General features: G+C 37.7%; 2 protein-coding genes across 6 annotated transcripts in view; one reads left to right on the forward strand and one right to left on the reverse strand.

Moving 5' to 3' along the window:
* ESCO1 (establishment of sister chromatid cohesion N-acetyltransferase 1) overlaps positions 1-27460 on the forward strand; it is a 318705-nt gene that overhangs the window by 158843 nt on the left and 132402 nt on the right. The window lies entirely within an intron of this gene.
* Positions 1-27460, reverse strand: part of MIB1 (MIB E3 ubiquitin protein ligase 1) — a 90353-nt gene that overhangs the window by 12169 nt on the left and 50724 nt on the right. For 2 of the 4 annotated variants that reach the window (XM_075744287.1, XM_075744291.1), the window contains exons 13-19: positions 14741-14873; positions 14272-14358; positions 10639-10800; positions 5053-5234; positions 3623-3815; positions 1811-1889; positions 142-255 (exon numbers count right to left, since the gene is read on the reverse strand). In XM_075744287.1, the coding sequence (XP_075600402.1) occupies positions 142-255; positions 1811-1889; positions 3623-3815; positions 5053-5234; positions 10639-10800; positions 14272-14358; positions 14741-14873 (950 nt within the window). The remainder of the gene's footprint in view (positions 1-141; positions 256-1810; positions 1890-3622; positions 3816-5052; positions 5235-10638; positions 10801-14271; positions 14359-14740; positions 14874-27460) is intronic. The other 2 variants (XM_075744288.1, XM_075744290.1) reach the window with 2 other exon arrangements.

Consider the following 27460-nt stretch of genomic DNA (forward strand, 5'->3'; position numbering starts at 1 on the left):
TGCAAACAGCAAATGAAATCCTGGCTTAACACTGTTTGTATTAAACTTTTCTTTAAAAAGGAAAGATTTACTTTGTTTAAAAGAATGAGAATAAGAAGTTGATAGGGGAATGTGAAAGAGTATGGTTTTGGAGTCACTCACAAATATCATCAGTGGTATCTTCTGTACCTTTCCCTCCACAGCACATTATGAAAGGCACTCTTCGCTCAACAACTGCCCGACACTGTACACATTTCTTCATCAAGCTTGCACAATCTGATAGGACAGAGAAATAAATGAACTCTGAATTGTGCCATTTCATTTTTACTCCTTCCTATCCATAAGTTTGTTTATTCACAGTAACTATATAGCAATGCCATAATAGATGCTTATAATACAAATAACTACTTGTGTTTATCTTCACATAATTTTCTGCAAATCACATCTATAAACGTCTTGATTGGGATTCAAAGCAAGCCTATTATTTTCTTTTAAAATATTTCAAGCAAGCAGGTTCATCTTTCTCCAAATGGACGTCTATTCCACAAGAATTACAGAAGTTAAAAAAGTAAAATCACATACATTTGAGACCAGAACTTCCAAGAATGTCTTGACTACCTGCTTCCTCCTTTAGGACAAAGGATGTCACTTACTGTTCTTATGCTCCAGGGGCAAACAGGTGTGGGTCCTTACCCTTAAAAGAGTAAACCTGTATCTTTCAATGTAATCCTAGAAAGGAGGCTGCAATTCTTCTACAAAAGGCAAACGATTATGTCTCATAAATGCTGAAGGTTACGATGAATCAACAGAGTGCATGCTATGAACTACACAAATTTGAAGACTTGAATAAGATGTCCAGAAAATAATCTGGAAAGAAATCATCTACATCTGTTAAACCTTTTGCTGTCTGTGTTAAAGCTTAGACTTGGTGATGTGCATTTCACTGCTGAAATTGTTCACCACAGCAATCAATCTTTTTGCTGTCCTCTTCCTGGGAAACTAATAAAAAAAAATTCTCTCATCATCTTTCAATTGCAGACAGTGAAAAAGGCCAGATCAGGATAACTGTAAAGTCAGTGATTCAATGTCAGATCTCTCAGCCAGAACAGAGGAAGAAACCAGACTTCTTTAGTGAGACCAAGTAAGCAGTTACTTAGGGATATTATCTTCCCTCTTATGTAGATCCTCAGGAACAAAGACTGCTCTTCTCTAGGCAAGTGACGTTTCAACAAAGCCCTGAAATGTCTGGTGACAAGGTGATGGCTGCATTCTCATCCATGTATTCTCAAAACAAAAAAAATTTCTGGAGATCTCCTATGTCTTTTTTTGCTACACGAGGTAAATCAGAGCAAACAAGAACTGGTGCTCTTTGCAAAGATATATGATGGATCTTTTAGGGAAAAACACAGCCCTTGTGCAAATCTGTAGATCAGTAATGAAGCACATTAAATATTTATTTACAATTTTCTTTTAAAGCACCACTTGCACATCTGAATGCCCCAAAAAAAGCTGCAACAAAACAATAAAATTAATTCTAATTACTTCAGAAGTTTTAACAATATATAGCAGGCTTCTATAATCTGAGCAAGCCCACTCACAATTAAGTAATACAGATGGAAGAGCACCTCCTTTCTGAATTTTTGAAAATTTTGTTTGTCCTCCAATTGTTTCATTACCAACATGCCAAATAATGCTAAAATTCTGACTATCACACCAGACTATCAAGTAAATTGGACTTGAAGTCAGATTACTAATGAGCTTTTAGCAATCTGATTTAAAATGTTCCGTTTCAAGATTACTTCAAAAAGAACTTCCTGTCAAGTTTACTTACTCTCACAAGCACACATATGACCACAAGGCTGGAAAAGCACTGCTGCCTTTTTGTCTGAACATACAACGCATTCTTCAATCTGTAAAAAACAATAAACACACATATGAGAAAAGTTTATTTCCTGCTCTCTACATTAATTTGCTTTTACCCTCTCTTTTGCAAGGCATGTGGACTTTAAGAAGCACCATCTAGTGTTATTTTAACTAATTCAGCACCTCAAAATGCAATTTAAATGAGTTATCACACTGACTTCTAAGAATAGATAATTGCTGGCAATATTTATATGCCTGGTACACTGACAGGCATAGAGAAGCAGCTAAGACACATATGTTTCTTTTTCTTTATTCTTTTCTCCTTCTTTGTTCCACCATATACACTTAAATTCACTTACAAGAGACTTTTATAGTAATCTGTTTTAATATTCTGGGTTAGGGTTTCTCAAGCCTTTTAATGTGATGAACTGTATGTATAGTGTGACCACAGACATCACAGACCACTCCATACTGGCCTGGACTACCTCTTCCAGCTCATAGAACTGTTGTCCACGTTCATTTATTTCTTAGCCTTACAGATATTACTGTAAGTTTTTATCTAGAAGAGTATAAGAGATGTATTGAACAGATATTTCACACTCTCAATCTAATTTAGCAAAAGAAATAAAAGGAAGGTTATCCACAAGGGTAATCTTTCACCTGGAAAAGCTGATTTCCATAGATCAGCTTCTTCAGATAGATGAGTGGAAGCAGAAGCCTTACTTTGCTGCTCTGAATCACCCAGTGGCAGAACCTTTTCACTGACTATAAAGAAATTCTGGGGAAAAGGAGCTCACACTTTAACATTTGGCCTTTGAAAATATGCATGGCAGAATAATGAATGGTATAAGTAATAAAAATAAGAGAGTGAACAGTAAAACCAGTACAAATTCATCTTTATAATTCCTATATTCACTCTAAGGCAGAGAAAAAAGGTACCACAGAAGCGGACTAGTCAAATCTGTTTGGAAAAATGTATAAAGAATAGAGTGGGTTTTCTACACATCAGAAAACCCGTGTGTGGATCATGAAATTTTTTGGATTTTAAACAGCCAAAAAGCAACAGAAGGACAAAAATCAGTGATTATGGGGAATAAAAGAATACTCAAACAGAAAAGCAATGGCGATGTACCAGATAGTCACAAATACTTGGGAACAACCATTTGAGAAACCTGAGGACCTTATAGAGATTAGGTCCCCAAAACAGGGCACAACAGGTTGATACTCTGAAGGAGAAAGACAGCATAATGAAAGTCACGATTCCAAAGAAAGAGAAGGTGAAAGGTGAAAGCTGAAAGCAAATATTAACTTCAAAACCAAGTATGTCCTAACTCAGTTTACAGGCAAATCATCTTTCCAAGCACCCCTAAGGAATAAAAGAACTCAGAAGAAGTGAGTATTACTGAAGGAAATTATACTTCAGGAAAAGCAGCAATTTATCTTAACATGGAAAAAAAATACCATAGGGGGAAAAAATAAATCTATCTAAATAAAGTATCCTCAGGTGACTGTATTAGGAACTCTGAGGACTTGAACAATAAAGACATTGCAAGGTGGGGAAAGAATGAGGGCCAGGTAGGACATGAGTACAGGCAAACAGAAAAGAGTGACATACAATCTTGGGACAAGATATCATTACGATGCAAAATTAATTTCACCCAGTGAGACACCTGTAAGGCAAAATACTGTTTAAAATATAGTACACTTTTCCTTGACCTCTTTTTTTTTTTTCACTTTTTCATTAAAACAAAGTGAACCAGTAAACTTTGAAAGTTTTTACCTTTGTCCTAGACTGAACTTGTTCTTTACAGATGAGGCATTTTTTCACCCGCGGTGAGCACAGAGAACACGTGGCAATGTGTCCACATGGCCCAAACAGAGTATCTCTCTTCATGTCTGAACACACCATACATTCTTCTAAGGTTTCAGAATCATTGTTGATCATAGATGGACTTCGGGAACCAACCTGACCACTACAAAGAAACCTTGCAGTCAAACTTATTTTTAAGAATTTTTAAAATTATTAATTTAAAATACACATCAATCGGCTGTTTATCTATATTCAGGCATCGGTGTACCATCATAAAGCAATCTGAACTGCATTTTCCCACATATACAGCTGACATCAGAGTGCGAGATCTCACATTCTGATAAGACATTGTACAGAAACAGTCCACACAAGTTAGAATAGCATCTTGCGAATGTAAAAAATCCTTCCCTCCCATCCTAAGAGTTTACTTTATTAACAGAAATATCCCCTGTAGATTCAGAACTGCACATCTTAACACCTTAATCTGGAATATACTTCCAATACTTAGCAAATGGCAGGCTTGTACAAGAAGCCCCAACTCTGACAGAGAATTCACCTCAGATCTTTGTCCTACGCTGCTGCTGACCCAGCAGAGGGAGCGCAGGTTGAACATAACCAGCTCCTTCCTCCAGCCCTCACCAGCCCATAAAAGGGGGTGAGAAAGAACAGCCACAGGGATAAGGCCGACAGACACAGATAGAAAGACTCTGAAGAAAATAAGCACCTTACACACCAGGACAACATCAACAAAAACAGTCTCTCTTACTGACATTTTGAATGTACATTTTTGATTTCCACACAGGAATTAAGGATGAGAATCATGTAAGCCAATGGTTTGAAACATCTCATACTGCATGCACTTGATAACATGACATTTCACTGAAATGACAATTTCTAGAGAAGTACTTCTGGGACATCAGACCTACTCCCTCCTCCTTCATATAGTCATTCAGGTTGACATGTACTCAGGGGGTCACCCACTTAAAGCAGAGTCAACACCGAATTCACACCAGGTTATACTGGCCTTTGCCCATGGACGGACAGAGATTTCACAGCCTCCCTGGATAACCTATCCCAATGCTTAGTTATTCTTTCAGTGATCCTGCCCCACTTCTGGGATGGTTTGAAGTTCTACCAGCCTCCACTGCACGTTGCCACCTTCCCATTCTCCTCTCTCCCATATTAACATGTTTGAAAGTCCTGTACACTTGTGTAAGTTTCAACTAATGTCTTTGTAAATAGCATTCGATGTACCATAGAATGTAAGGAATTAACTGGAAGTAAAGAAAAATCTTGTAAGTTTTAACACTACTGCTAATAAAGGCACAATGTTTTAAATACACCAGTTAATCTATAGAAAGCAGAGATTTGGAAACTGCATATTTTATGAATATACAAACCTGACTTTTTCTTTGTGACATTTGGCCAACGCTTTGCAGAGACTAGGATCAGGGCAGAGGTCGAGAGGAGACTGACCCTTCTTATTACGAATGCTGAGGTCAGCTCCATTGGCTGCCAGGAAGCAGGCAATAGATGCTGCACTCTTCTTCTCTGCTCCCTGAGTGCCGAGTCCCATTATTAACTGAAAGAAAACAAATACATAAGCAACTCGAGACTCTCTAAACAGTTAGGAATAGTCCGGCTAAAGGAAAACTACTTGACATGCACACACGTACATACACACAGAGAGATGTATAAATCTGGAAGCCCAAGGAAGCATCTCTGGAACTAAAATCAAAACAATTCTATGGTTGCTTAATTTTGAGTCAGCTATACTCAACTTTAAGGAACAAAAATTCAGCAAGGAACAGTTCAGATATTGAAGCATTCAATCTTCGGCACATCTATACTCACTTGTGAAGTGGCTGTCATCCCATGTAAGCACTGTAAAGGGCAAAGTCCCGGTGGGTATATTCAGAATACACTCGAAGTGCACTAAAATTGCTGAGTTCAGACAAAATACTACCACCACCATACCTGGACTGAAAACATAGTTGGGCAGAGTGGTGAACACACATTTACTTTTAGTCTAGTGCGTAAAGCACCTGCCGAAGACAGACTTGATTTTAGTTGCTGCCTCAGCCTGGAGGGATTTAAACTCACATACCTTTCATGCTGTCCTAATCATGTAATACTCCTTCACCCTTTTATAACTATTACTGTATTTCTGGATTAGTGTATCTATTAGGCACAATTCACAGGGCCAGCTAGAAAAATAGAGGCGGCTAACTACCACAGCCCAGCAAGGAAAGGATTCATCTACTCTGGAGCATTCTGGGCCTGCTCCAACATAATTTTGTATTAAAGCCTGATCAGATAAAATTCTAAGTATAATGCAGACTACATACAATACAAAACTGCTGGCACCACTCTGCTGGCACCACTAAGAATCCCTCAGCAAACTACACTAGACTATATTCAAAGGAATAGCTTTGGCACAGCTGGGACAGCTCCAATTCAAGGAGTTCTAAGTGCTGAATTCCAGAATTATAAAGGCTTCAACACTAGGATAGAGGCAGGATTTTGTAGGGATCTTTTCCCATTAACTGGTTTAAACGCCCAACTTGACTGATGTACATCTTTCTACGTCACTTTCAGTTTGTACAATCTATTCCTGCAGCTGGTCTTCTAAAAGCTGTGTGTCAAGTATCACCACCCAAAATTAAGTAATTTTGGTGGAATTAACAACCATTTCCTATTTAAAGAACTAGATGTGCTATTTTAGACACAACAGAATACAGGAATAAATTTAAAATACCAGATACATGTCACTGTAGTCCTAAAGGTTGCATATCTTGAAGTCTGAACGACGAAGAAAAGAGTTTTCAAAACCCCTCTAGTTATTTCCCCCATCCCTCAAAGGTGACTTGTGAAGAAAAAGGCTTGGTTTGGGTCCATATCATGTAGCACGTGAAGTATGTATTAAAAGACTTTACCTTGCCTTGGTAACTGCAAGATTATCCTTCTCGTTATACAGTTACCCAGTTTCCTAGGAAAGCCTTTTTTTTTTTTTTTTTTTTAAACCCAGTCTATATGTTTTTTCCTAGTTAGGAGTTCTTATATCAATAAGTATTACTGAGGTGCTACGAGACTCTTGAAGGTCACTTCATGAATTCACAGCTACTCGTGGTCCTGCATTCTTCCCTACAATCAGGTAAGAATAGTACAGCTTGAAAGATCTGATACCAGGAAAAGCAGTAAGTTATGGGGAGAAATTGTTGTGTGGTGTTCAGATCACAGAACATTTTTGTTTATGAATTCTGACCATTTTTCTGTATCTCAATTAAAGCATTGGCTGAAGCGAAGCAGAGATTTTATCTAGCTTCAGTCCGAGTACCTTGGACCATGTCAGTAATCCAGCCAAGGTAGCACAATGCCCAGTGAGAGCTGATTTGCTCCGAGGTTGGCAGAGTAGACATTTAAGGCATGCCCACACCGAACAATTTGCTGTAGGCCTTTCTTACTTGCTGGGACAAGAGTTCTCTTACCATCCACACTTGCACCACATGGGCTCTGAGCTGTTCTGGAATGAAACAGCTATTGTGTCTCCAAGAGGAAAATCAAAACACAGCTAACAGGATAGTTTGCTTCACTTGCTGTGAATATACACTATGCCAAGACTGGCTCCTCCACCTGGAACAGTCATCAACATTATTGAGTTCCAAAATGCTTCTGTGTGCTGTATGCTTTAAAAACACCAATACTGCATCCCACGAGACTTCTCTGGTAGTCTGCAACATTTCAGGCACGCAGAATGAAAAAACTCCACAAAAATCCACACACAAAAATAAACATTAAGTCCTAGTGCCTAGCACAGCTGCAACAAGCTTCCTCTGGAGGGTGCCAGCCCTAAGATGCACCAACACAAGCCAGTCCCAGCCAATTCACCTGTGAAGGAGAACACTGTGTAATTGGCACAAATGGTATAAATATCATCTAAATAACTGTAATTACTGAGCTATCTTTGAAGCTGCAAACACCTAACTGACTTCCATTTAGAGTTTCTTTAGCTTAAGTTAGGATTTAGGTGGTAGCATCATTTTGAATCTTAAAAGCATTTTAAGGGTATGAAAGATGCCTATATTAAAATAAATTACACTAAATGAGCCTGGGGAATAATATAGCTATTTAGGATAAAAAGTACCCTAGACCAAGGAACACTGCATCTGTAATACAGCAATTGAAATGACTTGGGGGGGGCAGGGGCTGTACTATCAGAAGGTTTCTCCTCCTCCCAGCTGTATAAGCATCGCAATGTGCTGGATGAAAAACTTCAAAATTATTTAAAGAAATGGGGTATGGGGTTTGCCGCTTATAGCACTTGAACACAGCAATGTTTTTCAGATTGATACCTAAAATGTGTAGGGCCTTGTGTACTATCAAGATTGTTCACTACATGCATTTTGAATAGTCTATCAAAAAACACCTAAAGAAAACTGACAAAAATTTAGTTATTACAACAACTTAACGCTGGGATTCAGAATTTCACCATATCAGTAAAAAGTTTGTTTCATGTTTTAAACCATTCTCAAAGCAAAAAGTAACAAATGGTAAAATTTCAATGAAGTTGCTGTCCAACCAACTTTATCAAATATGAAAAACATCTAAAATCCTGCAAGTGAAATTTTTGTTCTTTTCAGTTTATTCAACTGGGAAAAAAAATTCATTATTTGTTGAAGTACTATACTACAAAGACACACCCTATGGGGCTCAGTAGGTTGGTATCTTCAGGACAGCAGTCCAAAGTTAATTAAAATTTAGCGAAGCAAAAATGAGCACTAAAATACCGAAGATTTATATATCACATTTGCTATCACAGACTAAAGGAATGTGACGTTTTCCCAATCTTCAAAGGAATTAATATAAATTAATAAAAAAAATACAGATTCCATCAATTTAACTCAAGTCATCATATTCACAAAAACAAAGCCTTACTGTTTCTCAGACTAAATTATTAACCCTACGTATCCTCTATGATCCATCACTTGTAATTGCAATTCTACCCATGACAAATTACAAACGTGTCCTTGGATAGTTTTAAAGGTCCAGGTGCCTGCGCATATTTTAGCGGCCCAGATCCTGTCCTTTTTTTGATATATGATTTTGGGTCAAAGGTGGCTTTCTTCTCAAGCTGTTTACTGATAAAATCTAGTTTATGGGATTTTTACATTACCGTTATTTAAATGAAAGTAGGTAGGTACAAGTATTGTTCTATTTTCCACAAAATAACATTTTCAAGACAGTTTGACCTGCTGATAATTTTAAAGAGTTTTCAGGTATATTTTAACCAGGCTTGACTCCATCTTTTACATTTCAGCCACATCTTATGTTGCTGGCACACAAAATTAAAATAAGCAAGTTTTCACCTCTTCTCTGAGGGTACATGTCTTTTCCACACCACTTAAGCCTCCTAAATTTGTTAGTTAGGCAACAATTTTCTCTGCAGCTAAACAAAGTGTAAAAAATGACCAATAATTTGATCAAACTGAAATAGGAGGTACTGGTTGATCATGGTATCTTTTAAACATTAGAACATTTTTAGGTGATCAGAGATACAATCATGCAGGGATTTATTTTTTATTGCTTGTTTGTTATGGTGTCTTCCCCCCCCCCGTTTATTTTTTTAAAATTATTATTATTATTTTAATAAAAATAAAGCAGAAGTGTAATTTTTTTTTTAAACCAAGGATACAGCTCAAACGAAACTAGAAGAAAAACTTACTCTTAAAACATAAAATCCCTCAAAACTAAAATTTAAAAAGGCAGTAGGAAAAACCTCCCACACTTCTTGTGTTAAAAACCTCAAAACACAACAACTCTAGTTTCATTGTGGATGCCACTAGTAAGATGGCCAGAGAAACCTATTTATGAAATGCTGAACTGGAGAAAAAGTATTTATCTCCCCTTCATTCATTTCACAACTAAATACATGCATACCAAGTATTTTGGCCGTCTCTCACAGAGTTCATTTCAGATCACGGAAACAACTGTGCTGTAATTGCTTTCTTCCTCTCACTTAAGAGGACACAAGCATTTTCTTACATATGCCAGTCATATTTTAAATCTGTTTTCAAAGCTTATTCCAGTGTATTTCAGTGAGATTAAGTAACCAGTTTGAAAAACATTTGTTGTACAGTGGTATTACTGTTTTGAACAAAAGCTTTTTAATAAAGTTGGTGGGTCTTTTTTGAATGAAATGCAAAACTTATCACCCACAGTTAAAATTAGAAAAAATATGACAACACTGGTAAGTAATGATTCAGCAAATCTGATCCACTGTTGTGTGTCTTTAATATTTAAAGAAAAAAATTGTTGTTTGCATATCTCAATACCACTCACTCCAGAATTTTATTTCTCCTTTGCCTATCAGCAAAACTATAAACTTTATCTTTACATATGGTATTCACATGGCTCTTTAGGTGTGAGCATTTCTTTTTTCATTAAAACATTCTGACCTTTATCACCTGGAGTTTCTTCGACTATTTCCTTACTACAGCACAATTTCTGAAAATAACTCTGTTAGAAAGGTACATAACAATAAACATGCGAAGATTAATAATCCCTTGTTCTAACAGAATAAACTTTCAGAAGGTTACAGAAGCAGCTAAACAATTAAAGCTACAAAGACATGCAAAATGTTGAATCACAAAAAGCAATTTTAGTCTTATTCTGTACTGTAATACTGTTTATTTCTCTTCTCTAAAAAGTTACTTTTGATTTTTTGGAAGCTATATATGTTCACTATGGAAGACAGATTTGTAGAAATAGTTTGAACTAAATAATCCATATTTCATTTTAACAAAGACAATGACATGTGAAAAGCCACAAATAACAATATGATTTCTGCCTACATTGCAGCCTAATGCAGAATGTCCATGCAAACTATGCTAAAAAGCAGTTCAACAGTACAGAACTAGACGAACTAGACAAATAGAGAGACAAACATACAGGAAAAAAAAAGGAATAAATAAATGCATTTTATTTACTGTGTTCTTTGATGGCTCCCAAGCAGTATCTACCTTGCCCACATCTTGCATGTCTTGAAGCTGGCGAAGCTGTGACAGGGTATGGTGTCTCAGGGCTTCGTGCAGGGGAGTATCCCCATCTTTATCCTGAATATCCAGCTTAGCACCTGCACGAACTAAGAGCTGAAAAGAGAAAGAACTCAATTTAAAACTCAAAAAAAAAGCTATTTATTCTGTTTAAAACTGCTATCAGCAAAACTATGGGTTAGGAATGTCTAGGGGGTCCAAAAGGGTTTATATTGCCTTTATATTGCTACAATTCAGAGTTAAGTTTGTTTAAATTTATTTTCCATACTTGGAGCTCAGCCCTCAAATGAAGCATTTCTCTTTCAAATATCAAGCTTATTTCAGCAGAAGCCTACTGCTTGCCTGTGCTCTGAGAGCGCGCTACAAGAGATGCTATTTTAGAGTTCTTTCTACTGTCCAAAACCTTTAATTCTTACAAGACAGCCTACAAACACTGTAACATATTACAGCAATATATCAGAAACAGAACAAGTGAGCAATACTTTAGATATGGATGTATTCTTTACTATTCTGTTTCAATAACCTAAACCTCCACCACTTTCACACCATGCTAAACTTTACAACTTAATTTACAGTATCCTCCCATTAGCAAAGTAGTTAAGCATGTACTTAGGTTTATTCTTACTCAGCAGAAGACATAAAAACCACTGACACTATTAAATACTATCTCAGAACACTTTGGAAAGTAATGAACTGTAAGACTCATCTTTAAAGCTAATTTTAGATACACGTTCCAGCTCACACGACACGAAAGCAAGCATAAGACTGCACAGGCCCTCCAGTTCATCCTGCCTTTGCATATGGCCATAATTTGATGCACCAGAAGTTTTTTAAATGTGCTGTTAAATACAAAAAAAAAAAAAAAATCAACATATGCTGACAAATAATGATTGCCCCTAAAATTTAGACCCTGTCATTGTTGCTATTCAGAACCCTGCAAATAACAGCTGAGGTTTTAACTTTAGTTTTGAGCCTTTGCTACTCTGCAAAATCCGGATTAGCAGCAGAGATAAAAGGCAGAGCCTAGAAACAGGAATACACAAAGGGAGATCTCCCTCTTGCAGAAAGCCAACCGTGTCCTGGGCTGCATCAAAAGAGGCGTGACCAGCAGGTTGAGGGAGGTGATCCTGCCCCTCTACTCTGCTCTTGTGAGACCCCACCTGGAGTACTGCGTCCAGCTCTGGGGGCCCCAGTACAGGAGAGACATGGAGCTGTTGGAGTGAGTCCAGAGGAGGGCCATGAAGCTGATCCGAGGGCTGGAGCACCTCTCCTATGAGGACAGGCTGAGAGAGTTGGGGCTGTTCAGCCTGGAGAAGAGAAGGCTCCGGGGAGATCTAATTGCGGCTTTCCAGTACCTGAAGGGGCCTACAGGAAAGATGGTGAGGGACTGTTTATCAGGGAGTGTAGTGACAGGACAAGGGGTAATGGGTTTAAGCTGAAGGAGGGTCAGTTTAGATTAGATGTTAGAAAGAAATTCTTTACTATTAAGAGTGGTGAGGTACTAGAACAGGTTGCCCAAAGAGGTTGTGGATGCCCCCTCCCTGGAAGTGTTTAAGACCAGGTTGGATGAGGCTTTGGGCAATGTGGTCTAGTGGAGGGTGTCCCTGCCCACAGCAGGGAGGTTGGAACAAGATGATCTTTAAGGTCCCTTCCAACCCAAACCATTCTGTGATTCTATGATTCTTCAGAATCCACATGCTTGCAAGGATCGCAGCCTTTCGGAACCAAAGAATCTCAAACTCTAGAAAAAAGCTAAAAAGAAAAAAATCCTTAAAAGGAATTCAGAACTTAATTTTCAAGGAAATACCTGCCTGTAATTGACTGCAGCTTACCATGTTCCCCAATCTTTTCTTCCACAAATGAAACCAAGAAAACCAGCTAATAGTTGCAAGTCTTCTCCCAACTTCTTACACTCTCTAAATGGACTTACCCTGGCCCAATTTTTCTCTCTCATATTCATATCTTGTGTCTGCCACTAGCTGTTTACTGCTTAAAGAGTTTCTCCTGGAAGAAAATCTCTAAGAGAACTATTTTCAGAGCAACTGGAATCCTTGGCTACTATGGAAATTCAAAGCCTTTGTAGAAGTTCAAAAATCAGTTAAGTATTTAAAAAAAAAAAAAAAAAAGGCAAATCATCAGCCAGCCTTTGTCATGGCAGCAGGGTTTTTAAAAGAACCCTATTACCTTTGACCACTATTCCACAGATGCCTGAGGGTACAACCCAGCCCTGGAAGGTACCCAATAGGAATTAATTTTGAAATACAGAGCCAGCATGTTCTTTGCATGGCTGCATGAGTTATTTTAGGCCTTCTCAAAGTTAATCCAACTCTGAAGTACGGATACTCTACAGGGTCATTCACTTAAACATTCTCAGATATAGGCACGTCAGTCCAATACACATACTAGTCCTTCTACATGCCTACCTTCCTGCTCATCTGCTACATAAGTATTGTATTCCCAGGTACTGTGTCAGTTCCAGAAGGCCACAAGAGCTCACCAAATATAGCTGCCGAATAGCTTGCAGGATGCAAATGACACTGACTCTAGGAAACCATTCTTTTGGTAGCAAGCAGTTCCAGATATAGGGTCATATCACATGTTTCACTGTAACAGGATCACATCCATCAACCCTTGCAGATAGAGAAACCTTACGGTAAAATAATGCTAAAAAGAACCGCAGATATAGGGCTGCATAGGAGGGACAATTCTCTGTGGGTCTGAATAAGAGAGAGTTTTTAATGTAAGATGACTCACCCTACAAAGAGAAATTAAAAAAATTTACACGGAGGGCCAAGGCCAGGTTGATGTATTCACTCATAGGGAACATCTCCTACAGCAGTGAGTGCTCCCTTGGAGCCTCAACAGCCCACGCTAGCAATCCAAACACTAAGTCACAGAGGTCCCGTATGGACAGCGCACACAGGCCAGAACAGGCAAGCTATGCCAGACACTCATTTCCCGTGCCAGTAACAAAGTTTTGTTAAATTGAAGTATTAACTTCTGCAATCGTGCGAGCAAAAAAACAGAAATAGCATTACTTTCACCAGTAAGGTACTTTTGTTACTGCTTATAGCTCTCGCAAGCTAAGAACAGGGAAAGTTATGCACTCAGAAGACTGAAAAGTAGTAAAACTTGTAAAAAAGATGTTTCACTTCGCTACAATTTGCAAAACCTATGAGCAAGAATAATTACTCATACAGCAAGAGACATCAAAAATGCTATTTGAAGTTCCCATTACAGGACCATAAGACTCAGACAAGTATCAGAGGAACACATTCTCACTTACTCAACAAGGAGGGACACTGGAATTGGCAACTGCATAGAGGAAACCATAATGTACAGGTACAAAAATTCAGCATTCCTGAAATGTCCTTCATATTGCTGATTGACCTTCTATGCAAGTTGGCAGGTTTCTGAATTGATCAAAATTAATGATACAAACCTTCAATGGCTACGTGTTGTTAAATCAGTTTTTAAATACCCAGGGAGTACCCACATCTTAACAGCTACAATCAGCTTGAGTCTAATACCATTAACCATATGGCTTATTGCAAATAAGATACTTACCCTAACAATTTGTGTATGCTGTCGTTCAACGGCAAGGTGCAGAGCAGTTTGCTGGTTAACATTCTGGATATCCAGGTTAGCATTGCCCTGAAAGATATTCAAATCATTAGAGCATTATCATCCCAGCAATCCATCTAGAGGCAAGGCAGTCCATTAGGGCACTGAATATGACCCTGAATATCATTCCTAGCTTGGAGATTTGAGAGCAGCAGTGATTACATACTTTAATTATTCACTGTACAGATGCTCATCTGTTGAATCAAACTAGGTATCAATTTTTTCAGTCCCTCTGCACCGTTAGGCCACTGTAATGATGTCAAAGGCAAGTTTGACCTTTAGAGCTTACCACGTGTCCTCCCTGCTCCGTTGCTTCTGCGCTGCCATTGCAGGCGTAAAGCAGCAAACTATTTTCACATCAGATGGTTAACTGAAGTGTGACATTTAAATCCTCCTGAGAAAAGAGTCCTACCTGATGCACCAAAAGTTCAGCCACTTCCACATGATTATTGAGAGCTGCCAGATGCAAGGCAGTGTAACCATCATCTTTTTTCTCGTCAACAATCCATGGTCGTGGTAACTTGGACAACAATACACGCATTGCGCTGAAATAAACATGCAGAGATGGTATAAATACATGTGTAATGTATTTGTTGAATGACAACAGGACAACAGTAAAACAATATTCATTCTCAGAACTACAAAGTAGTAGTAGCTAAAATAACATTAGTATTTTTTCCAAGCAGAGAAAGTGGGTGAAAAACTGTATCAACAGTTCCAAAGAACAGTAATTTCCATGTTCAGTTCCTTCTAATTCAAGCATACAAACAAACCACACAACATCCAAAACAGAGTGCAGGAATCAGATTTTTTTCAGAAGAATGGTATCTAGCAGTAAAAATTACCTTAAAAAAAGTATTCACACAAATTCTGAAACACAGAAGACCCTATAGTTCTCCTTCAAAATCTTTATAGTATCCTCCACTTAATTATTTAATGAGCAAGTTCCACTACATTAGATTTCTTTAAAATCATCGCTTTATAAACTGATGTCACAGAATAACAGTTAAGACTTTCAATTTCTGAGATAAAACTAGAGTAAGACCTCTTAGGCACAGACAAGATAAATGCTGAAACTGTAAAGTGAGTATTAGTGGAATATTTTTGTAACAGATAGTGGCTGAGTATAACATACCGTGGCAGTGTCTAGTACTCCACCCCACTTCTGTATGTGCTTACCAAGATGCCTACCAAAGGAAGGGGGTTGTTATCTTACACCTCAAATTAAAGGGTAGGGAAAAGCAACTCAATTACTAGAGTGTTAAAGCAGACTAAAATCCGTGAAGTCCAAAGACTGCAGTGTTAAGGGTATTAATAAGACAATGCTAGATAAACAAATTGCTCGATCTTGTATTCTCTCAGAAATACACTTTTCTTAAGCGAAGACATGTGAGCTTAGCTTTTGCAATAGGTAAGTAACCAAACTTAATTCCCTTTTTGTCTTATCTTTATAAAGAGCACATGCAGCTCCCTTACGACAGTTCAGAGACAAACAGAAAACCAGAAACTGCTATAAACTTGTGCCAGGAAACCTCTTCTGTCATCCGATCTTTCCCTACCTCTGGAGCAACATGCTATTTAGAGGAGAAACAAAATTCAAACCTTAAGATCCAAGTAATAGCAGCTAATGCAAGTGGAATCACTCAGTCACAGAATGTCTTGCAAGGCAGGTACTATAATTCAATTAAACAGTTCATTAGCCACCTGATACTGAAAACGTGGGATCTCAACAAGCCTCAGAAATATTCTCATAAAATGCGCCTCTCAGCTTTTACTTAAAAATATTCTCAACAGATAGCAATACGGTGGCTGCACTGTCAAGTCATAACTGAGCTCCTAATTAATTCAAATAATGTTACCTTGAACATCCACACCGCGTAAGTGCTACTCATTCCTAAGCTCTCTTTTAGAGTAAGCCAACAAGTTTCCCATAAAACAAAGAAAAAGCTATGGTTCTGGAGATAGCCCACTCCAGTGAGCCCTCCTGAAATGCAGAAATAAGAGTCCACGAGGTAGACTATCGTACCAGTAGGAAGTACGCTCCTTCCTACACGCTGCTTGGACGTGATCCTAACAGACCCTGACTTCTTAAGCATCTCCGTGTTATCCTGAGTACGCAACATAAATCCTGTTTCACACTCTGAGTACACCATCCTGGCAGTTGCAGGGTAACAGTCACCTTTCCCCCCACTGCCCCCGATTCAGAGTGTCTGAAGGAACCATAACTAAGTAACCACACCTTCAGGCCACAGGATCACACAGGCCCACGGGAGACCCATGACCAATTGCTACGCAGAGCATCCACAGCCAGGCTGCTCTGGAGGTTCATCCTCCACAGAGCGGACACAAGCACTTGGCCAGGAACTAAAGGCATTTTGCGGTCTGTAGCTTATCTCAGTCTTTTTAGATTCCATCATAATCACAGCTTTCTTGAGGTAAGCAAATAAAGCCGGTATACTTTCTACATTGGCTTCCCACAGGGTATCATGTCATGTAAGCTCTTTATCTTCACCTGCCAGGCTCAGTGCTTCTAAAGACCCCATAAAGCTCTAAAGTATCTATTGTGGATCATCTAAAAAGCACAACAAAAATTACCTGAAACTTCCTTATGACTGACAGCAGTACGACCACTGTAAGCGGCTAGTAAAAGGTGGGGCAACAATGACCTATGAAAAAACCCCAGATCAAGACTTTTTTTTTGCAGCTACAACTTGAGGAATGCCATGGGAAGGCACCAACGCTCAAATGTGTGTTTCTCTAAATATAGTCAGTTTGTCTCCAAAGTACCTCTAGTCACTAAACAAGGAGTCATCCTAACCAACTCAGATGATATTTTATATCCTTTTCTTCAGTAAGGAAATAAACTGCCAACTCCATAGATACATAAAATAAAATTTAAGGTACATTTACACACTTCAAGAGATGCATCGAGAAGTGAATATACTTCAGAAACATTGTCATTGCCATCTCTTTAACCTCTCGTCTTTGAAAGAAAAGAAATTAATTGACTTAATATTTTGTATGCTATGAAATAATTCACTCATCCTAATATTTGCTAGTGTGCTAGCCTTACCAGATCATCTTTCAAATCTTCTCATATTTAGTTTGTTGTCAAATACCAGGAAGATTTTAATCTGAGGTTCAAACGTAAAATATTTGGGTGCTAAGACCGCATCTTGCTTTCATATAAATGAAATGCCTGCTACATTTTTAGATGATTTTAAAATGCATTGGTCCTACTAAAAAAAACCCAAACAAACCAGAAGGACCAACAAAACAAACAAATAGCTTCTATTTGTAATAGATTTTTATCTTAATTTTCACAGCAAAGTATCAGAGGGCCAGTAACTATTCCTCAGTTGCTTTTGGCTATGCAAGTTAGAGACCCTCTCTCTCTCTCTCTTCCAGACTGTGCTAAATTACTGGGCAGCACAATGGAAAGACAGTTTTATGGACATGACACTTTAAAATTCTGGAAGATATTAATATGCTACAAATGGCAAATTCTTTTAAGACGCTCAGTGGCTGCATCCTCCTTCTCATTGGCTGAGAAGTAGTTTCTTTCAGTGCATAAGATCCTGTTCCTTAACACTGCAGCTTTCCTTCCTACAGCTATTCTGTTTTGCAGGGTTTTCTAGAGCTGCTGCCAAAATTTTGACAACTTAGCTAAGTGGCTACCATTCAGAACAGTACTCACTGGAACAGTCATATTAGTGAGTTAATGTCACACACCAATTACACAGTAATTCTTGATTCACTTTTCCACACGAAGTACTAAAGAAGCAGCCGAGTTGTACTGCTCCATTTTCAGGACCACAATACAGATGTGATGCTGAAAACTTGCTTTCCTCTTGTATACATTAAAACCGACCACAGACTACTTCCTCTGCAATTGTATAGAAAAGAGTAAGAAATCAGCATCTCTAACAGTAACCACGACCATGAAATCGGCTGAAGAAAACTCTTCAGACCATCATCTTCAGTGTATTCAACTGTACAGATTACATGGCTAATTGAGTACCTTCAAATATTATTGATAAAATGCTTAAAAGCCTTATGAAAACACTGAAATTATGTCATCACTATGCTATTTAAAGATTATTACTAAAGCATTATTAATGAAAAAAAATTTGTAACAAGTAAGCTTTGGGATTCGTTGGTCTGCGGTGTTTTCAGATTAGCAGGAAGCTGATAAAGATTTTTGGCCTTTTTCAGTTGGATGATCTTTTGCAAGTTCTTTAGCCTTACATTTTCTAGATCAGGCAACAAAAGAAAAACTTCAGTGACAATTTTTGAGGAAATTATCTGTAAAGCTTTGAGGGGGTGAGAAAACTAGGTTCGTAACAAGAAAACACATGTGCGTACAGGGGGCTGAGATCAAGGTATCTTGCTTTCCCAGGTCCAGCTGTTGGGGCTACAGTGACTTATAAAGCCCACCATAATTCACATAATTCATCCCCGTAAAATGACAGTCTAGGCTCTAAGAGTTAAAAGTGATTTGGTAGAACACCCGTTTATACTGTGTTACATTTAATTTCATATCGAGAAGAATAACAGCAAATGCTACTGCTGAATGCACCTTTAATTTCACCTTGCCACACATGTTTTTTAGGGGGGGTTGTTTTGGGGTTTTTTTAATTCAGGTTTTTAGAGAGTCTGGAACCATGGCTGAACACATATGATGTATTTAAATTATAAGTAATACCAGAATGCAAACTCAACAGCATGAATTTTATATTTGCAATAGAAAATGCATCACAGATGCGAACAATACATTATTTTGTTTTTAACTACATAGAGCAGTTGTTTCAACACCAGTTACCAACATCAGACAAAACACATAATCATTGTTATGACCAAAAATTTTAACATATGGTCTATTATTAATTATCAACCTACATATAAAATCTCCTTCCTTATGCAGTATTTTATAGATGCTCATCAGCATTATCTGAGAATGCTGCATACAATAATGGATTGATTTGAAAAATCTACAAGATAAAAGTACTTGTAGCAAGATGAAACTAGCACCTCATTGCATAGAAAAGATTGCAGATTTAGCATTCTTAACTGCAAAGGCATCCTTCCACCCTATTTAAAAATATGTATCAAGAAAAACTAGAGAAGATTCTCTGCTACCAACTGCAGTTTGACTGCAGAATGATTTAAATGGGGAAGATTGCGGGTTTGTGGGATGGTGGTTTTATTTCTTTCACCTTTTGGAGTTTATTGGGATTTTTTTTTAAAGAACAGATACTTAGGCATAAAAAAAAACACCAGAGAGGATCTTCACAATCAGCATAAGCACATTTAACTTCTATAGCTACTGAAATACACAATCCCACTTCTCCTGCATTATGTTGGCTCTACAGACATGTCATTGTGTAGTGAGTGAAGAAACCTGCCAGACTCTCGATTTGGCAAGTTTTGCTTTCAGACAGATCAATGAGATTATTCAACTTACCCTGTGACTTCACGATCACTAGAAGCAATAGGAATAAGGGAATGATGAAGCTAGAGTTGCAGGGAGGGCAGGCTGCCCTTTCTAGAAGCAAAGTCTTAGATCAGCATAAACTTATCAGGAATCATATCTGTAGGGGCTGAAATGATTCAGTGCACTTTGTACTACAAGTTTCTCTACTATGCCACTCTCCTCCCTCAGGTCAGCTTTCCACTGTCTCAGTGTGACATGGTTTCATAATATAAGATTTTTTACAGCAATCCTGGCTTAAAGTATTCCCCCAACACACACACACCCTCTTCCCCACTTATTCCCACCCCTTGCTCAGCTAAACCTGTTCATCTGTTTCCTGTTACATCCTCCAACAGTTGAAGGAACAGATCAGATTTAAAGACAGTTCCCAGTGCAAAGTTTTCTTTTAAGGCTGTGTAGTCTGACGTGCATTTTACAAACCATAGAAGCAAGACTACTTTTTACTAATCCCGTTCTTGTCCTCTGACTACCACCTCTGCTCAAAAAAAAACCCCAAAGAAGCGGTCCCAACAGCGCATCTAAAAAGTCACCCCTTTTTGCGGGATTATTTCTCATCCGAAATAGTACTCTGAGCCTGCTAACTGTGAAGCCAAAGAAATATTTGTACCAACACAGTGCAAGAAGTAACACAGGAGCAGGACAGTGCTATTTTTGGCAACGATAGGATCTTAAATGCACGTCAGCACACAACTTCAAGCCAAATCAGTTCCCTGATCTGGTTCACACCACACTCACTGTGCAGCACAGGGAGTTACACTGGAAGAACGAAGAAGGAAGCATCCCTCAAGAACAAGTAACAAAGAGCAGATTAATACCTTAGACTGGTATTACGGAGCATTCTATATCATGAAATTAGAGTTTAATATTTCATAACTGATAGATGGCTCAGCATAAGTTTAAGCAAGCAGGCTGTTTCCTTCTTTTTGCCTTTCTGTATTTTCAAGTATCTCTTGGTATATGAAAAGTTGATTTCACTATATACGAAACTAAACAAACAGCGAGGTATATAACTTTACGGAGAATTCACAAAAATATATTCTGTATCAGCCTCGATCTTATAACAATTTTGTCTTCAGTATATGATTATAAAATTGAAGAAAGAGAAATGAAAAAAATGTGAATTTTACCAGAAAACTACACTGCAACAGAAGTCAACGGGGTAAGCAGCTACCAAGCACAGGACAAAGTCAGAACAGAAAGAAGCAGCAAGGGAAGTATAAATCCAAGCTAGTTGTCCATTCAGGACTTTGCAATTCACTCTCTACTCTACAGTACTAACTTTAATATATTAGTAACTACTAATTATATCACTATTCATTGAGATAATTTCAATTAATAAGTTTGTTTAATTTTAGAATGAGAGATTTTCAGCTTTTTCACTCTTATTGCTTCTAAGCAACATAAAGAATTTTGTCTGGAAAAATCTAGAGGAAGTCTCTAAGTATTTCGGTTCCTGACCGTTGCATTTAAATGGCTAAATTTCAGTTACTTTATTCTTTTCTGAAGAAAACATTGCATAGACTCCCTACGAATATGAAAATCCCTCTTTTCGTATTTTGAATGTGTCATTATTGGTCTTGTTATAGGCCAATTTTGTACACATGAAAGTCAGATTAGTGGACTGAGCTGTTCACTTGATTTTTTTTTTTAATTCTTTTCTTCTAAAACATTTGAGTTTTTTCAAAGAACAGTAGCACTTAATTTACACAGGCATTAATTTTTTAAAAGTAATTTTATACCTAATCATTATGAGCAACATACTATGGAATTATTAAACATGATAGTATAGAATTATATGAATTTACTAATGAAAGCACAGGTATCTTTTTCAAATAATTGAATGATTTGAATATGTAAATGTGGGGCCACAAATCAATACCAACTTTTTATTTATAAAATAACAATATGATTTGCAGTTGAAAACTTGAAAGTAGACATACACAAGGCCGCTTAGACCTCAGGTTAAACAGCATGTTGTTACTCATGGCATTTTTCACTGACCAAGAAAACCAGGTTACACAATCTGCTGTGGCAGCACAGGATATTTATTGTTCTGTATCTGCATGAAGTCCTTGCCTTGCTACTAGCAGGGTTGCCTTTTCTTTTTTTCCCTTCTCTCTACTTCCCCCTCCCCTCCCCTCCCAACGTTTCTAAGTATAGTGACAACCTCATCAGGGTTTACTAGTAGCGGCGCAAGCTCAGTGAAAACCTGGGAAATCTAACTGGAAACACAAGAGAGTGCTTTATTTGGCAGTGCTAAAAAAACCTGGGGACAAATGGCTCAGGGGCGGTGGAAGTGCAGGCTGCACAATCAATAGGCAGAGAGCGGGATAGGAGCTCCCTTCGCTGCCGGATCGACAATCGACAGCTGAGAGACTATTTTTTGCAATGGTTGACTAAATATGGTCAGGGAAGAGAGAGGCACAAGAGAGCCTGTTTGCCTGGGAGTGCATGTTTCAAATGCTTAGCTGCCTATAAAGCCGTAACAGTTTTGCTCGTGCCCTCTGAGTGGGAAATACGGTTAGTGTCTTCTGTAGTGTGCGTGCGGGAGCCCTGACCTCGCTAGCAGACTTGACCTCCGAAGATGGAAAGTAGCTTCAACACAGACCTGCCTACAGTTAAGCCTGGAAACATAACCTCAAGCAAGAAAAGATGCAGTGCAATATCTAAGGAACTAGAAGAAACCAATATTTGCCGGGGGAGGGGGGAGATGATCGCGCTTTTTTTGTGTGCTTTTTATTTTTTTGGGAAGCGACTCCAACTTTTGGGGGATCGGTTTGTTTTTTTGTTGGGCTTTTTTTTTTTTTTTGCCTGTGATGATTTTCATCTGACAGTGGGCTAAGTTCACCTTCCCTTGGCTTCCTAGCATCTATCCTTGGAGTCTTAATTCTCAGTCCAGCAGACATAAGGTATAATTTCTATACAACATCATCCATATTTTAGCATTCCAAGAAAGGCAGCAAGTGCCAATTAGGCACTGGTCTTCATGCTTTTTTTTTTCTTTTAAGTTTTATCTATTTAAGGTGGTGAGGTACTGTATGCACCGACATTCGCCCCCCCTTGCCTCCCCCTCCCATGTAATGAAGAGCTGATTCAGCGAATAGAGTGAGAGCACTCAGGATGAGATGGCTGCTGCTGATGTGTCTCTAGGTCATTACCTCTCTTCCAACTGCAAATGCTGCATGATACTAAGCTTACAGGTAATAGAACATCAGGAGACCTGCATTATTCTGCACGTTTAAAGGATGCCTATGACTTTCTGCATGTGTAACTTATTTACTAGAATGTTTTTTTTTATTGTTGTATTTATCCCTCTACTCTGGGAACAGCTTAATTTTGAGTGTGTTAAAGTACCAAACATTTGTAGTGTAAAGAGCAGGTTGAAAGCAAACAACATTAGTCCAAATTTCATAGCAAAAAAAAAAAACAAAAAACAAAAACCCAACTTGCTTGGTAGGCAGAATTCTTTTTAAAGAAGATAAACTCAAAAATTGCAATGCCATTAACTGATTGTTCATTTCAGTGAAATATATTCTCATCTTCCTATGCATAACTAAAAAAAATTACCAACTTTAAAAAGAAAATCTAATAAACAGCATGGTAGTGCAATGCTGAGTTCTCAAGTATGTCTAAGAAAAAATTTCAAGGTGCTTTATCTCAGATGTACATGAAAACAACCTACTTAAAAAATAGAATGTGACTGCTGTGATTCTAATGCTGCATTGCTGTTTCTCCTTGTAGTACTGTGCTAGCTAGTGCTACACTCTGATTTGCTCTCTATCAGCTGCACTAGGTTTTTGTCATGAGCTGCAGAAATTCTTACTTCCTCTGCTCTCAGCTTTCCTTACAACTATTATATTTACTAATTGTTAAGCTTATTTCAAATTTACCTTGTAATACTGTAAAGATAAAGATTACTCTTTACTGCAACCTCAAATCAACTCCTGAAATGCAAATTAAGCGACCATAAGCTCTGTCAGCCCCTCAGAAGTCAAGCCCATACTGTACATCAAGTATTTAACTACTATTCCAAACCAAGGTGCACAGAGTCTGAGGAAACAGGGTTAAACTTGGGATTTGTTTCTTTAAGGGTTTGTTGGGATTTTTTTTAGTTGTCATAAACATTTCAGGTGTGGACAAGATTTTGACTGAAGCAGGTGAGTGTCAATTTTAAAAAAATGAGAAAAGCTGCTTGCAGAAGTCTCAAATAGGTATTAGCTTTCACATGTGACCTTTGGCCTAACAATCCAAATCCTGTCACAGCAGTAAGAGGTTGTTTTCTTAATTTAATATCATCTTTGCGATAAGCAGGATCGCCTGTGGCATGTGCATTTATTTTTTTTTTAAACCATTCTAATACAGCGGAAATAAGTATAATCCTGCAAAGAGTTTGCAGAATACTGCATGGGATACAAAAAGCATGGAAGTGGGATAGGGGAGGGTAGGAAAATAAGTTTATAAGTGCTGTATTAGATGAGTCTATACTTCCCTTCAGGACACTAGATGCGAACTGTATACCAGCGTGGAAATCTGCTAGAAGACCTGGGAGGAAGCTGAAGTTTTTACAGTGGAATACAACTACGAATTCCAGAAAACACATTGGAAAGTTACCAGCAATACAACTCTCCACTCAAATGTGGTCACTCAGAACGAACAGCAAGAGGCTGCAAAAGTCTGGAAAAGCACTTCTAATGTCCATGCCATTCCAGCACAATGAACTATAACCGGCTTTAAGCCACTGTGCAGGTAAATTGCATTGCAAAGTTCAGTTAGAATAATATGCTTATTTTCTACCATCAGTTAATCATAATATTGTTCTTCCAAAGAATTGTCAGCCTGAGTTTTACCTAATGACAGCAATGGAAAGCAGCAAAATACTTTGCAGGTTCATCTGACAGGTAGTCGGGCAACTCTATGTGTACCTGCTCAGAGTACATACTTCTTTATGTACCCATATGAACATACAATGCTATGGAATGTAAAGAAGTATGTATTTTTGGCAGGCACAGAACGACCAGTAAGAGGAAACTAAACAGCTGTTGGAAGAAACAGGTTTCCCTCTTGTTTGAATGACATTCATGTGACAAATTAACTTGCTAAGGGTCAGCTGGTATTGCCAAAATAACCCGTACTTGTTAGTAACAAATCACAAAACATTAAATTAAATGACTATAAAAGCAGGCAGAAAAAATTGTTCACAGCTGATAAGCAGAACATTAGTTGTAAATAAAGAATTCAAAACAAGGCTGGAAATGAACCCTTGAAATGCACTGATTAAGATTGCAGCGTAGCTGCAAAATTTATCATCACCAGTACCCCTCACTTAATACATCCTAAACTAATCTTAAAAGCCTGATTATCAAAATGTATCTCATTAAAAACAAGCCGTCATTTTATTAATCACAGCCAGTTCTGTGTACTTCAGATGGTAGTATTTAAATTTACAGCTACCATAGAATTTAACCTACAGGTTGCAACTAGGACACAAGTACAAACAGCTAAAAAATTAAGACTGATTTAGAAAAAAGGATAGCCAAATAATTGAGTATATAATTTCTGTAATTTAGTATATGAGACTTAAGTTAGAATTTTCTCCAAATCAGCACTTACTATGCTCACTGAGCTCTTTGATACAAAGTGCAGTGTCAGGTTTATGACTAGAAAGTGACAATACAGAGATTTCTAGGCCACAGTCGCTAGTCAGCGGATTAAAACTATTGACAGATTCCTAAATGAAAACACAAATGACCACCACAACCTAGAAGGTAAGTTATCTTAAATACTATTTTCAAATAAGCTGAATTTATTTTAAATCCAAATTTAAGAAAATTGGCCATGAAAATATGACTTTGTAGCATCCAGAAAAATTGTAAGAACTACACCAGAAATAGTCCTGCTATGGTTTTAAGTCTTAAAAATGGTATTAATTAAAATATACCAGTGCATACCATCCCTCAGGAAAGATGCTTAACATCAAATTCAGGAATAAGGAAAAATATGAGGAAAGACCTCCTGGCTCATTAATCTAGCCATTCCTATTCATGACAGCAGCCTTCTAAAAGCAGTTATTAAATAGGATACATCCATGATAAGTAGGCACATTTGGTCCAGATTAAAGATTCTAACTCTACCCTTGTGACTTATTAAAATGTCTGGGAGAAAAAAAAAACAACCACCAACAAAAAAAGGCAATGCACCATTTTTAGTTGGAGAATCTTATTTTTAAATACTCACATAATTCTCAAATAGCTAATACTATACATAGCCTGCTATTTCTATTCCTCAAAACTACAGAATAACATATATACGAGAAGAAACTTTATCTTATCAGAATAATTTTCTTAAGTAAAATATTAGTATTTGTTTTAAAGCTATTTCTCTTACGAGCAGATATTTTGGCACAAAGACTGCAGTATCTTAACATCTAAATTAAACCCTGCTTTTTAGTGGGAAACAAATAAAATTGCAGTAGCTTTTCTAAACGGAGCAATGCTACTGAACTTGATCGTGCTCACAAAAGCAATTCGGTATTACCAACAGCTTTGCAGAGGGCTTAATTGCAAAGCGTTTACTTCTTTTCCCGAAGAGTTCCTGTCCTCACCACCAATTGATTTGGCTTCCACTATATTATCAGACCAACTTTTTAACAGCTTAAATTTATTTTGAAAGGTTTTTGGTAACAATTCATCATGTTGTGTTATTTCTTGTCTTCTTTGTATAACATTGCAATGCTATTCCGAAACAAAATGACAGTGCAGAGTGATACAAAAGTTAAAATTATATGTTGACATTGCTTCCTGCTAGTTCATGTTAGCCTATCTCTAAGAATACATATCCAGTCACTCTAAAATGTCACATCCATCACTTAGATCAGCTGTTCAATTTTAACTGAGCACACACTGAACTTTGGGCATCTGCTGACACAGTTGTAACTCAAACATTTCAACTGTGTGACTGACAGGGATAACAGATGCTGACATTATCAAATGCTACACAGCTTTTTTTCCACGGCCGTTTTTTGTCCCGATATGGCCAGTACATGAAACTGTATTGCCATCCAAAAGCGCACTTGAGCAGCTGTATCTGTAAAACAGTTCCTGTATAACTGGTAAAAATAGAAACTAATTTTATAGCCATCTTTAATGCTTAAGTCCAAGTGACACACCTGCTATGTTTCTATCAGGATACATGGTGTTGGGAATATATTTACATAAATCTTCTCACTAGCATCAGACTATGCAACAAACAGATGTAGACTATACTTGACATACTCATTACTAGTGAATGGCTTGAACCAAGGTTGCCCCCTACTTCCCACCGCAGTCAAAGTTCAAAAAGAATTCAATGTACAGCAGAAAAAAAGCTACATGAGCATGCACAAATGCATTAAGGACCTTAATTTAGAAGCAATCAGACGCAACCACAGATAATTCTTTAAAAGCTCTATGTTTCTGGCATTAACCGTTTTTACATATACGATCACGGTAAAAAAAAAAAATCTATCCTGCTATGTTATATAATCATTCCTAAAAAGTTAATACTAACCAGAGATATAGTACTGGAATTGAAAGCACTTGACATTTATACTTGTGCTAACCAACTACAGCATTAAAGCAGCTGCATAAGGGAACCTGCCAG

The sequence above is a fragment of the Balearica regulorum genome, chromosome 2 (genome assembly GCF_011004875.1).
Source record: "Balearica regulorum gibbericeps isolate bBalReg1 chromosome 2, bBalReg1.pri, whole genome shotgun sequence".
NCBI classification, from domain to species: domain Eukaryota; kingdom Metazoa; phylum Chordata; class Aves; order Gruiformes; family Gruidae; genus Balearica; species Balearica regulorum.